The sequence below is a fragment of the Anopheles maculipalpis genome, chromosome 3RL (genome assembly GCF_943734695.1).
Source record: "Anopheles maculipalpis chromosome 3RL, idAnoMacuDA_375_x, whole genome shotgun sequence".
In the NCBI taxonomy this organism is placed as follows: Eukaryota; Metazoa; Arthropoda; class Insecta; order Diptera; family Culicidae; genus Anopheles; species Anopheles maculipalpis.
In genome coordinates, this window is record NC_064872.1 from 2,558,148 (window position 1) to 2,570,560 (window position 12,413).

A 12,413-nucleotide genomic window follows, 5' to 3' on the forward strand; every position below is an offset into this window, starting at 1 on the left:
AGAGAGAGAGAGAGAGAGAGAGGGAGAGTGAGAGAGAGAGGGAGACAGTGGAGCGGAAGATATTATTATTACCTTTCCGTTTTACCTTTTAGTCTTTTTTGCGCAATTTTTCGTTGTCGTCTTGTTAACTTTGTTACACACATCTCCAGCAATCGCGCTGTGTGTGTGTTTTTTTTTTTTTGAAAAATAATATTATAGACATCTCTGATTATTTTGTGAGCATAGGGCAGCGGGACAGACTAGCTATGGGTGGGTGGCGTTCATTAGCCCCTTTTTCCCTAACTTTTACCTAACCGACGCACACGCTAACAATGGCACCCAGAGAGAGTAGGCATCTCGATAAATCGTTGGATGTAGACTTTATAAGTTTATCGTTCCTTCGGTAGTAAGATTAGCGTTCTATATGTGTTTTAAAACACGTGTGTAGACACACCCAATAGTCACGTAAGAATCACGACACACAAAAAGGAGCCCTTTTATTCTATTAGTATGACATTTGGTTCGGTTCACATCACCAGCAAGGCGCAGGAGACGATCGATCCAACGATCGAAAAACAAGAAACACTTTGTAAGGATAATGTGTAGGAGAATTAGGTGTCGTTACTACAAAGTCGATACTAAGCGTTCATCTCACGTTTTATGGACCCTTTCTTTTCGCTATTGCTGGTTCCGCGCACGTGCCAGAAAACTTGCGTGCGCCCTCCGGTGTGTCTCCCTTGAACAGATGAGCATAGCTCCATCCAATTACTTCCTAAAGTCGACAAACGGGAGGAACCCTGTTGTGGCGCCCAAGTTGAATGGCACAAGCAATCATCAGGACGGCAAGAGCTTAGAGTGCGAATAGGGGTGTATTTTTTTGTTTTGTTTTTGTCTGTTTAGAAGGAAAAAAGCCCCCCTCTACTGGTGATTTGTGATAATTGGTGAAAGATTTCATTGACTGCATCCCGCACCCGAACGAAACCGAGCGCCTCCAGAAGAGCGGCGGGAAAGTTTTGTGGGACGAAAACGGAATCTTTCATAGTTTTTTTTTTTTGTATTGTTTAAGGCAAGAGTTTAATTTTATCGCATGTAAGAATTTATGAAAACAAAAACACAAAAGAAAAAAGAATGATATAAAAAAAACCATTTAAAAGTGAAATGAGATTTTGAGTTTGTGCAACGTTTAGGATGCGGGAGAAAAAGCTTATAAAGCTCTTATAAATATGGTTTCCATTTTTTTTTCTCTTTGTGAGCAAGGTTTATTTGGAAAGCGAGCGGTTTTAGGTGTATTACATAGATTACATTGCAAAGCAATTTAAAATGTATCACCGCACACATGTAGCCCGTAGCAGATTTAGTTGCGATCTTTGGTTGTGTTTCGATGTGGTTCGTCTCTCGATGTCTCGTAATTTGAAATGTACAAATGGTCGAATATGCACCAAAAATAACGTAAATCCTTTTCTCATCAGGTATCGTATTGTCGTATTGAAACAATGAAAAAGATTGTATTTAAATCTTCGACACTCCTTATCATCCCGAAGGAATGGGTGAATACATTTACTAGCATTGGAGTATTAGCTGTTAGAGAAGCTGAAACCGAGTGGACCCACACTAATTGAGTCAGATAGAACTTTATAGAGCGTATTTGTATTCGTTATATTGCTAAAAGCGGTATAGTTACTGCTGCTGCTATCAGTCAGTCGCGCTAAGCACGTTCAAAACATCTCAACAATGATTACATATAAATATCCTTTGAGAAGTAATGGTGTAATGTATTGCAAATGGAATAAAAAAAAGCAAAGATTTCTCATATTACTACAAACAGGAACTAATCGAAATTGTGTATCTTGCCATTCATTTTCCATTCGTAAGTAGTTTGCCTTTAATCCAGAAAGAAAAGCGAACTTTAACCATCATTTTCCAACGCGTTTTATTCCATCCTACCATGCTTGATTTGAATCGTCTTGTTCGTTCGTTCGATAAGGTGCAGTTTTTTCACCGGGAAGCACGACTGACACCAGCACGAAGGGTGCCCGGAGCGTTTGACAGTCAGCCTGCGTTGAACTGTCAAAACGTTACGGAATTTTCGGTGTTTTGGTTTGTGGAGTATGTTTTGCGAAAATCGCTTTAAATTGCTTAATTATTCATCTAACCAACTCTTTCTTCTTTTAGTAAGTACCGATCGATCAAAATGCCGGAGGCTCCTGCTCGTAATCCGCTCGAAAGCTTCATGAATGCCGTACAGGCAACCATCGATGCGCCCGTAACATGGTTCCGTGGTATGTATGGGAAGCAAGGAGAGAAATATCATTTTTGGAGACTTTAAATGAATATTGTGGTGGTTTTTCGGTTACTAACGCTTCTTCGGGCCTCTTGTCGATTAGAATTGAGGCTAAAGAGGCATGTTGAAAGCGTGAATGCATCGAAACTGTGTAACATTTCTACACGCGAAAAGACCATTACATAATTCCCTGCCAACCTCCAGACAGCGGACGCCAACTACCGACCGTCACCGCAGTCGTTTGGCCGTTTTCAACACACTGAAATCAAAGTTTGTTTACCTTTTTTTTTTGCAGAGAAAATCGTCGAACCTAACCGGCAAACGTACCCGTGGTATCATCAGCAGTTCCGCCGTGTGCCCACGATTGATCAATGCTACACTGACGATGCGGTGTGCATTTTCGAGGCGAACCAACAGTTTAGACGCGACAAGTAAGTGGTTGTGATCTCGAAGGAAGTCAAAACAGAGAAACCAATAATTTCTCTCTAGGTTATAGAGCCAAAGAAGAAGTTGTAATTTTTTTTCTAAGCCGACGTCTTGTTTGATTATGAATCTTTTCACCATGTGAGGATGGACAAAGGGCTAAATTATAAGTGCTCTCCATTACTACTAGTAATACTACTAGTTCATAATATGTCACCTACGGATGGAAATCCAAAGGCATCTGCAGCTGAGAAATAACCTATAAGTCGAAAAAATCAAGAAAAAACGGTGAAACCACCATATAGTTTCGAGGCATTCCAAGAAAAGCTTTCAACTCAGCAAAGCAAGAAGCCAGATTCTGCATACCAAAGACTTCCTTGAAGGAAAAGAGTCCTTAACACCTTCTGAAGTTGTAGCTCCAAAGAAGAAGAACATGTTTTGAAGTCTAGACTTGTTCACTGCATCCAATCGCGGATTTAAAAGTACCCGTATTGAGCGGCCCCATATAAGGAAGGGGCTTTACATAGAAGGAAGCGAAGGGCCCCGAATTCACATAGAACTTCCCACCGGTCAGCAGCTTCAATTTAATTTAAAGTCCGCAACTTCAATTTCCACTCCGCTAACTTATCAATTTTGGCTAAACAGTCTCTATTTTGAATACATGGACTGTGAAACGAAGCTCTAAGAAGAAGAAAGAAAAGAATCTACCGGCTGGCGAAGTAGGCGGCCGCCTATGGCCCTGACAGCTGTCTCGTATAAGGGGTCTCGTGTTGAGAGACGTTCAAGTTGGGGGCCCCGTTAAATGGAAGCAGCCCCCAAGCATTATCCCCCCTGTCTTGTCTTCACAGGACCTTCAATCTCACTCCCTCACGGTCGACGCTTTTGATTTTGATGGTATTGGGCCCCGAAATACATTCCAATAAAAGACTCCAAACGGCTTGATTCGCCACTGAAAAGAAACCTCTCTTACAACCATTTAAATTCGCTGCTCAATATGTGGAGAGCATGAGATATTTATTGTGTCTTGCTCCTCATACTCTCCTAACTTGTCCCGACTTTTACTGTCCTTTATTTCCAATTATAATTCTTTCGAATTGCAATCGAATCGGTTGTCTTTTTTCGGATGTAAAATTTCAACCGTGTGGTCGTCGATTAAATATCAAACAATCTCCCACCTTTCTCGTACAATCGTCCCAAGCCGATGGGAAAGCTGTAGTTGTATATTTTTTGTTAGAAAATTCCTTACATAACACATATGCTAATAACCAGTCACATGTAGTTCTTTATCGCTTTCATTTAGCCTAGTCTTTGCCGGCTAAAGTAAACACACGCAAATACCACGAATTCGATTCCACGAAGAAGAAGAAAAAAAACCCCAAAACCCAGCGCGTCCCAAACCACATGTATGGCGCCACCACAGCACGCTGTGAAGCTCACTCCGCGATGCTCACTTGGCATTTCAGTGTTGGTCGTGCAAGTGTGCATCATCCATCCAGTCACAATCCATTAGCCATCGATCATAATTTGCCGTAATATCTTCCTTCCGTGCCTGATCGTTTCTGATCCGTCACTGTCGATTGGTCGGGGTGAAATAAAAATAAACGGAGGAAATTAATATTTTATTAACCGCAAGCAAAGCAGCAAAACAAATAAAACACAGAACACGACGGCACGTACGAAGAAATCACAACATGGTTGGTGATCGCTGAACGATGATGAGCCGAAATGTTGCGGACAGACAGCGCACACACCACACAGCCACATCACATATCGAAGAAACGTTCCGCATCCAGCATCCGTTTGCAGTAGTGGGAAGCAAACGAACGGGAAACGGAATGGAACACGCCAATGGAAGTGTGGTAACAGGGACGAAAGAAGCACCGAAACATATAAACACTATAGACACTTGTTGACAATGTTGTTGAGAATGGTAAAGATTTTGATCAATATCAGATAGAACAGGTTGCCACTGCCGAGCCGGAACATGCCACGCTGCACCGGTATGCATTTCTTCACCCGCACCTCGGCCGTGTTTTTGCTGTACTTTGTGTACTGCTTCGGGTTTGGCGCATTTCCCATGGTGATCGCTAAACGGCTAGAATTATCGCGTTGTACGTTATTTTGTGTGACGGGAGACGGGAGAGGGCACGTGTCGTGACGTGAATTTCGAGCACTCGAGCAACCTCGGTTACCTTGACCACGACCACCGAAATCCGTGTGTGTGCGATGAGATGGAATTGAGAATGAAGACTGAGACTGTGCTCGGTTTCGGGCTGAAATCGATTTTGAATGCTGCCAATACACGATCGCCGATCGATATGGTTGTGAACTATGGGAAAGTTTTACAATTGTGTGGTCACAATAGGGCAGTCCAGGAGCTCAATTCGGAGCTCTGGATGCCAGCAATGGCATGCCAAAACTTCTTAAGATAGATCCTGTTTAAAGTCAACTTTAAGCACAAATTTACATTTTTATACCCAATTTTCAGCTAGTCTTTTTCCCAATGTGCAATGGAACGATCGCGGAAAATGCGTTCCAATCGCGTGTCCATTCAATGTAATCGATACTCGATAGCATTTCCAACAGGTTAACGATCTTGTTTTTCCTTTTCTTCGACTTAGCTTTTGCTTTACCGATCCACAAACACGCGGCCGAGCTGTTGAAAGTTACCGGTCCCGTATTTATAGGGTGATTATGGCTTTATCTCGGCACATCCCCCCAACAAAGGGTTTGTGTGTGTGTGTACTTTCCCCGAGCTATAAAAAGCAATATTGCATCGTGCTGATTTGTACAGTTACAACCCGCAAGATCCGTGTATGATCTTACACATTAAAAGCAACTTCAAGTGCTTTCTCGGTGTAAACCTAGTCTGAAAGGTACTAAATCTTAGACCTTCGAGCGTTTGGAGGAGAGTGAAAAAAAATCCGCCACCGGAAATCCATTACAACGGCGAATGTTGTGGTTAAAACGCGTTTTAAGTGGCAGTGGTTTTAAATCCCGAAAGGTGTCGACGCTAGCAACACTCCACATAAACATCCTTTTGCACATAACGTGTGCCCATGCACCCCAGAGAGAGTACACACAATGTCAATGATCATCTGTTTTATGTTTTCAAACGAACGAGCGACGAGGTAGTAGTGCTGCAAGCGGTGGTCTGAAGAGAAGAAAAATATCAAATGTAAACTTACACGCGTACGACACACCTGCAACGGCAGTCGGCTGGCAACATCTTCATTCGGGTAGCATCGTCTGAGACGTGTATGTTTACTTTAAAAAAAATCCCTTACCTTACCATCTCCTCGCATCCCTCGTAAATCGTTGCCAAAATAGTTGATCGTGTCTCCGATCGGGCTCACGATTTACCTATCTAAAGCTCCGTCCGGCAATGAAGTGATCGGTTGCGAGCGTTGACAGATTATAGTTATTCTAATTAATTGGTGCTTTGATGCTGACGTTGATGCAATCTGCACAGATCCGCTGGTGATGGCGATGATGCACCGAGAAAAAAGGTTAACGATCATGCTAACATTTGCGATCGACTGTGTTGTAGAAACGTTATTTTGTGTTGTTTTTGAGTGGTTGAGCTGGACAAACGAATAATCCTCAACACAGTAATAATAGCTTTTATGTGACTTCCACGTGCTACGAATAATTTGCGAACGAACAATTACATTTTTAACATTTTGCTTGCCTTTTTGCTCCGGTTCCAGATGAGCAAAACTGCAAAGCGCAAAAATATTCACTTCGTATCGGGTAACGAGCGAAGGGAAACCTCTGGAACGCATAAACAAATGCACTTTTGCTATCCAAAAAAAAAAACGACTTTCGAGAGCAGAATTTGTTTGGTTGTTCGACACAATGTAAATAAAAGATATTTTTATCGCTCCCCACCGAAGAAAAAACAAAACGGGACAACATTATCATCTCATTTGGGTGTTTTTTTTTTGTGAAATATTGCGTGTTTCCTGTATTTTATTTACATTTTACATGTGTGATTTGTTTCAACCTCGCCACACTCGTTGCGAAAAAGATAAAGCAATGGAGACGCCTGGTCGTTTGTAAGAAAAATCCAGCAACACGTGTTCAATGGGATTTATGGAAAATAAAATAAAATCCTATTAAAAGAAGCTGTTTCACGGACAATACGATTAAATGATTTCATTTTGCCCTCCAATTATTGCTATTTTTGGATGTGACATTTGTTTACTCATATTTTGATGGATAATTTGTTTACCAAAGGCAAAGTCTTCATGTTTGTAATGAACTCGCGGGCTGATTGATGCAGTACGAACCGCAGGGGGAACACTATTTTCCTTTCCTGTCATTAGCATCAATTAAACTCTCAACGATCATTATTGCCTCGTCGAATCGATCGATGGAAAAACAATAATCAAAAATTAGTGTTTTAAAGTGCGATGCTGTGCTATCGGTCTGCCTTGAAAATTGTTTGGAGACTATCTGTCTAGGCTGGTGAGAATCAAATCTCCATGGACGGTATTGAAAATGAATTCATCTAGCTCCATCAAGCACTTGAGCGCCATGCTACACGCCCATCATTCGGGTTCAAATGTTTCAATTCGCTCAACGAGTAGTGAGAGATAGAAGAGTCATAAATAAAGGCAACCCTTAGAAATGCATTTTGATTTTTGCTTCAATTTACATGCTCATTATTATCATCTCGATAAGCTTGAAATATTTACATCTTTTCACTCTCTAATTCCCAGGATGGTCGACAATGAAATTCTGGCTATCTTGCGCCAACGTTTCGAGGACTGTGTGCTGTACGAGCAGCCCGACCACGAGCGCAAATGCCGCTCAATCCTAGACACGTACGAAAAGGCGGCCGAGAACTGGTTTATCAAGTGTAAGTAGTGTTTGCGCGAATTTTTCCAAGCAAACTCGAAACTCTTTAACTGTAACCCTTTCCAATAGATGGCGATCTCGGTGGTTATGCGAATGCGAAGACGGCCTACATGAAGCAGAAGCACCGTATGATCTGGGAAAGACGCCACGGACCGGTTGGTAGCGGTATGAAGCAGGTTGGCGACGACCAGCAAGCTGCCAGTGACCATTAGAGACAGGTGTGTGGATGAGCACAAAGGAACTTTAATCAATTCCTCTGTTTGATAGAGGCGTTCGATCAAAAATCGATGCTCGCTGAAACGGGGAAACGGTCGCGTAGTAGTGGAAATCCTGTCTTGTCGTCGCTCTTACAATTTGCTGAATTGGAGTGTAAATATAAAAGCAACGAGTAAAAAAAACGTTAAATTTGAAAATGCAACACAAAACAATCGATGGAATTTACGTGAAAGAAAAGTGAAACGAATTGAGTAACGAACGATCCTCGTTGAGTTGGCTTGCGCTCATTTATTGTACGCGATTTTCAAAGCAGATCTTGTTGCATACAAGATCGACTTGGGAAGATAATTAGGTTGTACAAATAGTTTGGATAGGAAAATGATGTTCGTGGTTTTCATGCCGCTTGACAATTTATGCTACTCCATTATCCCTGGAGAAATATGGAATGTAAAGATCATCTCCCAATTCAAACCACACTACAAAATAAAGCGAAACCTATCTCAACAAGCTTTACAGCCACCTTATGCATGTGCTCCTCCGCTCATCTCCCACTTAAGCAAAGCAGTTTCTCCTGAGTAAAGTTTTCTTTTAACCCGCCTGTTTACTCAGCCAAAATCACAAATCTCGCATGCGCATTAGACGCAACACTCTCACCTCCCTTACGCACTTGCAGACGGGAAGAAAATTCCTACGATCCGTGATTCACCTTAAAAACCAGCAGACCAAAGAGGATAATGAGACGAGGAAGCGAAGGATGATGAGTATTATGCGGTGCGAAGTGCAAGACCTCGATCATCAAATTAGCTTACACTTGTTTGGCCACTTACCGCAAAAGCAAATAATATGGAGATGGATGGCGCAGCTGCCGGTGATGGTGAAAGCAAATTTTCTCGATAATGAACGATTCATCGAGGATTGGTTGAAATGCTAAGGAAGAGAATGCATCTCAAAGTGCGCGATGACGTTTCACGATGTCGAATTACTCGACCACTTTCTCGATCGGAGTGTCTCGCAGCTACCAATCTTCGTACCTTTTTTTCTAGGTTTCTCTAGAATCGCCAGAACTACCATTCTAGCACGAAAGGACGCGCTTGGTGGGAAAATAATGACAAACCAAACGATGCACCTCGCTTCACTTCACAGCGAGGGCGACGACGGGTTGTTGTGGGGGCCTGGCTGGCTTCGCTTTTTTTTGTATCCCAGTTAAAAATATCATCCTGTAGATGGACAGGGAATGGGAGGAGTGAAAAGCGAAGGCAGGAGGATCGTGGGGGAAAGCAGCGAAAATAGCATCACCGCGCGAAAAGCATAACAAACACAAGCTGACCGAAAATTCCGAACCGAAGTCCCAACCGAAACAACCGGCCGGTTCCGAACGATGGAAGTAGTTTGGTGGACAAAACGTCGTTTATTTGAAATAAATGACAGAGATGTGCTCCAATACACGAGTTTCATCAGAATTCGGAGTACAAAAATTCATTGAGAAATTAAATAAAATTAACATTAAACGGAATCACTCAAAATATGGCATATATTCAAGTAATTGTGGCCACCGTAAGTGTAGCCCCACCGTGCATCGGTCACGGTTCCGAGGTCGTGAAATCTATAAATGCAACCACCCCGAACCCGAAGTGCGCCATTAATTCGTTCGTTAGCAAGCGGGAAACAATCCTGACAAACCACGCGGTCTCTCGGTCAGTGAGTGTGTGTAACGTGCACAGGGAAATACGTGCCTAAAGCATGGGTGACGGTACTTACAAGGTGCTGGAATGTCCGGAACTCGGTCGTTATGGTGTGGCCGGACGCGATCTGAAGGCAGGTGATCGACTCTTCGAAGAGCTCCCGTTTGCTGTCGGTCCAAAGCTGGACAGTCCACCGCTCTGTCTGGAATGTTGCTGTCCGGTCGATGGTGGTGAAGGTGGTCCAAGGTGTTCGCGATGTGGTTGGCCACTGTGCGAAGATTGTAGTGCTCCCGACAGCGAGATCGTTTATCATCGGGGCGAGTGTGAGGTGTTTGCGGCGAGTGGTGTTCGATTCCGGCCGGTGGAAGACTCAACGGCCGGATGTGTGCAGCTCGATTGCATAACGCCGCTACGGGTGCTGCTGGCGAAGGAAGCGGATGAAGCCCGGTGGAAACGGGAGATCGAACCGATGGAGTACCACGATGCGGAACGACGCGAAAGTGCCAACTGGAAGGTGGACGAAAACAATATTGTGTCGTTTCTGTGTGGTCATTGTAAGCTTGGGGACAGATTTTCGCACGAGTTGGTGCAACGTGCTATCGGACTGTTGGATGTGAATGCGTTCGAGGGTCGTACCTGTAACGGGTACAGCTTGCGTGGCCTCTATCCTCAGCTAGCGATCATGGCGCACAACTGCGTACCGAACGTGGTTCATTCGATTCATCCGAGCGACGGTTACAGGTGAGGGCGCGCGTACAACAATCTAACATTATTCAGGTCATCCAACCACATTGTCGATTGAACGTCGATCCCTGACCTGACCCCGTGCACGAGGGGATGGTGGGAGGGGGCATTCCTATCCAATCGAGCAATCGGCAGGCATCGCAAGCAGTACAGTAAAAATAGATTTTCCACCGTTTTCGGGAGAAAAAACCACTGTAGTCATGTAGGGCGTGTGTGAGTGAAGAGAAGGTAATATGGGGTTCCTAAGAACGGTGATCACACCGAGCCGGTGCAGCGCAGCAGCATCGATCGACAACAAAACGCAACACACATGTTGAGCAATGTTAAGGAAGGAATTCTTCTACGGCGAAGTTGACGGGACAGACCATTAAGTTTAGTGTGCCTTGGAGTGACATTCTACTGTTGAAACCATTGATGGGTAACAGGCTTCAATAGTGGTTTGGGTTGAACTTCAAGGATTTTTGGGGATAGTGGCGACTCACTTGAAAACTACAATCAACAAAATGGTGTAGAGTTTCACTATCTAATGATCCTCGTGAATCTAAGTAAATCCATCTCAATTTGGAGTGTTGTGATTATTCCGGAGAAAATTGGAGTCGCTTGCCGGAATTCTCAGTTGTCTGAAGTAGTTCAGAATAGACGGGATTATTTCAGAGAAATTCCAAACATTCTGGAGCATTCTCAAGGAATTTGAAGCTGTGAACTCCGAAATTTCTAAACATTTGAATACTACTACATTCCAGTTCGGGTCAGTCTAGAGTAGCTGGAATAATTTCGGCTCATATCAAGCAGAATGTTCTCTGTTTCGTTAAAACGTTCTTTAGTTGACTCTAAATTTCCCATTACTAAGTTTAGGAAAATTGAGAGTAATTCAAAAAGAATCAATCCGAACACTGCGGAATAGTGAATGGCGATCACCAAAGTTATTTTTCTGGATTCAAGGCCAACATTTCAAGAGTTTCTCGCTCTGCAGAAGTACGAAGTATTCCGGATCAACCTATCACTGAAATTCTCCATCTCTTCCCACATACAGGTTGGAAGGCCGTGTGGCCGTCGACGTCCCTGAAGGTGGAAAGCTCTACACGACCTACACCTACACCCTGACCGGCACAGTCGCCCGTCAATCGATCCTAAAGATGAGCAAATTCTTCACATGTCGCTGTACCCGCTGCCTAGATCCGACCGAGCTAGGAACGCACTTCAGCACACTCCTCTGCAACAAATGCCACGGAGGATTCATTACCTCTACCAATCCACTCGGTAAGTTACTTTACAGTTCTTAACTCCACATTCAAATGCTAACATTCGTTTATTGTATCCACCAAAAAAACATTCCAGATGATAACGCAGAATGGAATTGTGCTCAATGTAGCTTCAAAACATCCGGTGCCGCCGTCCAGAAAGCCGTCATGACCATACACAACGAAATAGACGAGCTAGCCTGTCTTGAGTACGAAGCCAGCCGGCTCGAAGCGTACGAAGCCGTCTACAAGAAGTACCGCAGTGTGCTACATCCGCTGCACTTCATCAACACCTCCATCCGCCACAGTTTGATCGAGCTGTACGGGCGCATTCCCGGGTACGAGATAGCCGAACTGCCGGACGTACTGCTCGAGCGTAAGGTTGAGCTCTGTCGCAGCATTCTCCGCGTGTTGGATGTGTTTGAGCCGGGAAAATCGAGGGCCCGGGCAATGATACTGTACGAACTGCATGCACCGCTCATCATGCTCGCCCAGTCCGCCTTCTCACGGGGCGAGGACAATCGGGATGGAAAATCGTTAAAACAACAGCTCACCGAGGCGGCCCACATACTGGAGGAATGTGGCGAAATACTCGAGTGGGAGGATCCAATGACACCCGAGGGTATACTGGCGAACGTGACCAAACAATCGCTCGCACAGCTAAGGCAGAGCATCGAAACACTCGACTAAGCAATTTGTTTTGTGTAGGATTAAAAATTATTTGTGATGTACTTTGTCGGGCTTGGGAAAGATTCCCCAGTGGTGGTTGCAACTGCCACGGGTAATCCCGACAGTTGTTTTCTTATGTGTTTAGGTGTCGCTCTAGGTGTCTTCTAGCTTTAATCGTGCGTTTCTCGCTACGACTCGCGAGCACGAGTTTGTTTTCCGTGTCACTCCGTGTTCATAATCATTTCCGTTACGATCGATATATTACAACAATAAAGATGGTCCCCTTACGTACCTTACGGCTTTCTTTCATTTTGT

At 43.9% G+C, this 12,413-nt stretch overlaps 3 protein-coding genes across 3 annotated transcripts in view; all 3 read left to right on the forward strand.

Moving 5' to 3' along the window:
* The window catches only part of LOC126563780 (uncharacterized), a 347,215-nt gene that overhangs the window by 57,948 nt on the left and 276,854 nt on the right, over positions 1-12,413 (forward strand). The window lies entirely within an intron of this gene.
* Positions 2,043-7,764, forward strand: LOC126565513 (NADH dehydrogenase [ubiquinone] 1 beta subcomplex subunit 10). Its single transcript, XM_050222698.1, has 5 exons — positions 2,043-2,089; positions 2,156-2,258; positions 2,556-2,691; positions 7,408-7,547; positions 7,616-7,764. The coding sequence occupies exons 2-5, from the start codon at positions 2,171-2,173 to the stop codon at positions 7,756-7,758; spliced, it is 507 nt and encodes a 168-aa protein (XP_050078655.1). The 5' UTR covers positions 2,043-2,089; positions 2,156-2,170; the 3' UTR covers positions 7,759-7,764.
* LOC126564564 (SET domain-containing protein SmydA-8) lies at positions 9,503-12,119 on the forward strand. The gene is made up of 3 exons (XM_050221641.1): positions 9,503-10,185; positions 11,222-11,448; positions 11,527-12,119. The coding sequence occupies exons 1-3, from the start codon at positions 9,503-9,505 to the stop codon at positions 12,117-12,119; spliced, it is 1,503 nt and encodes a 500-aa protein (XP_050077598.1).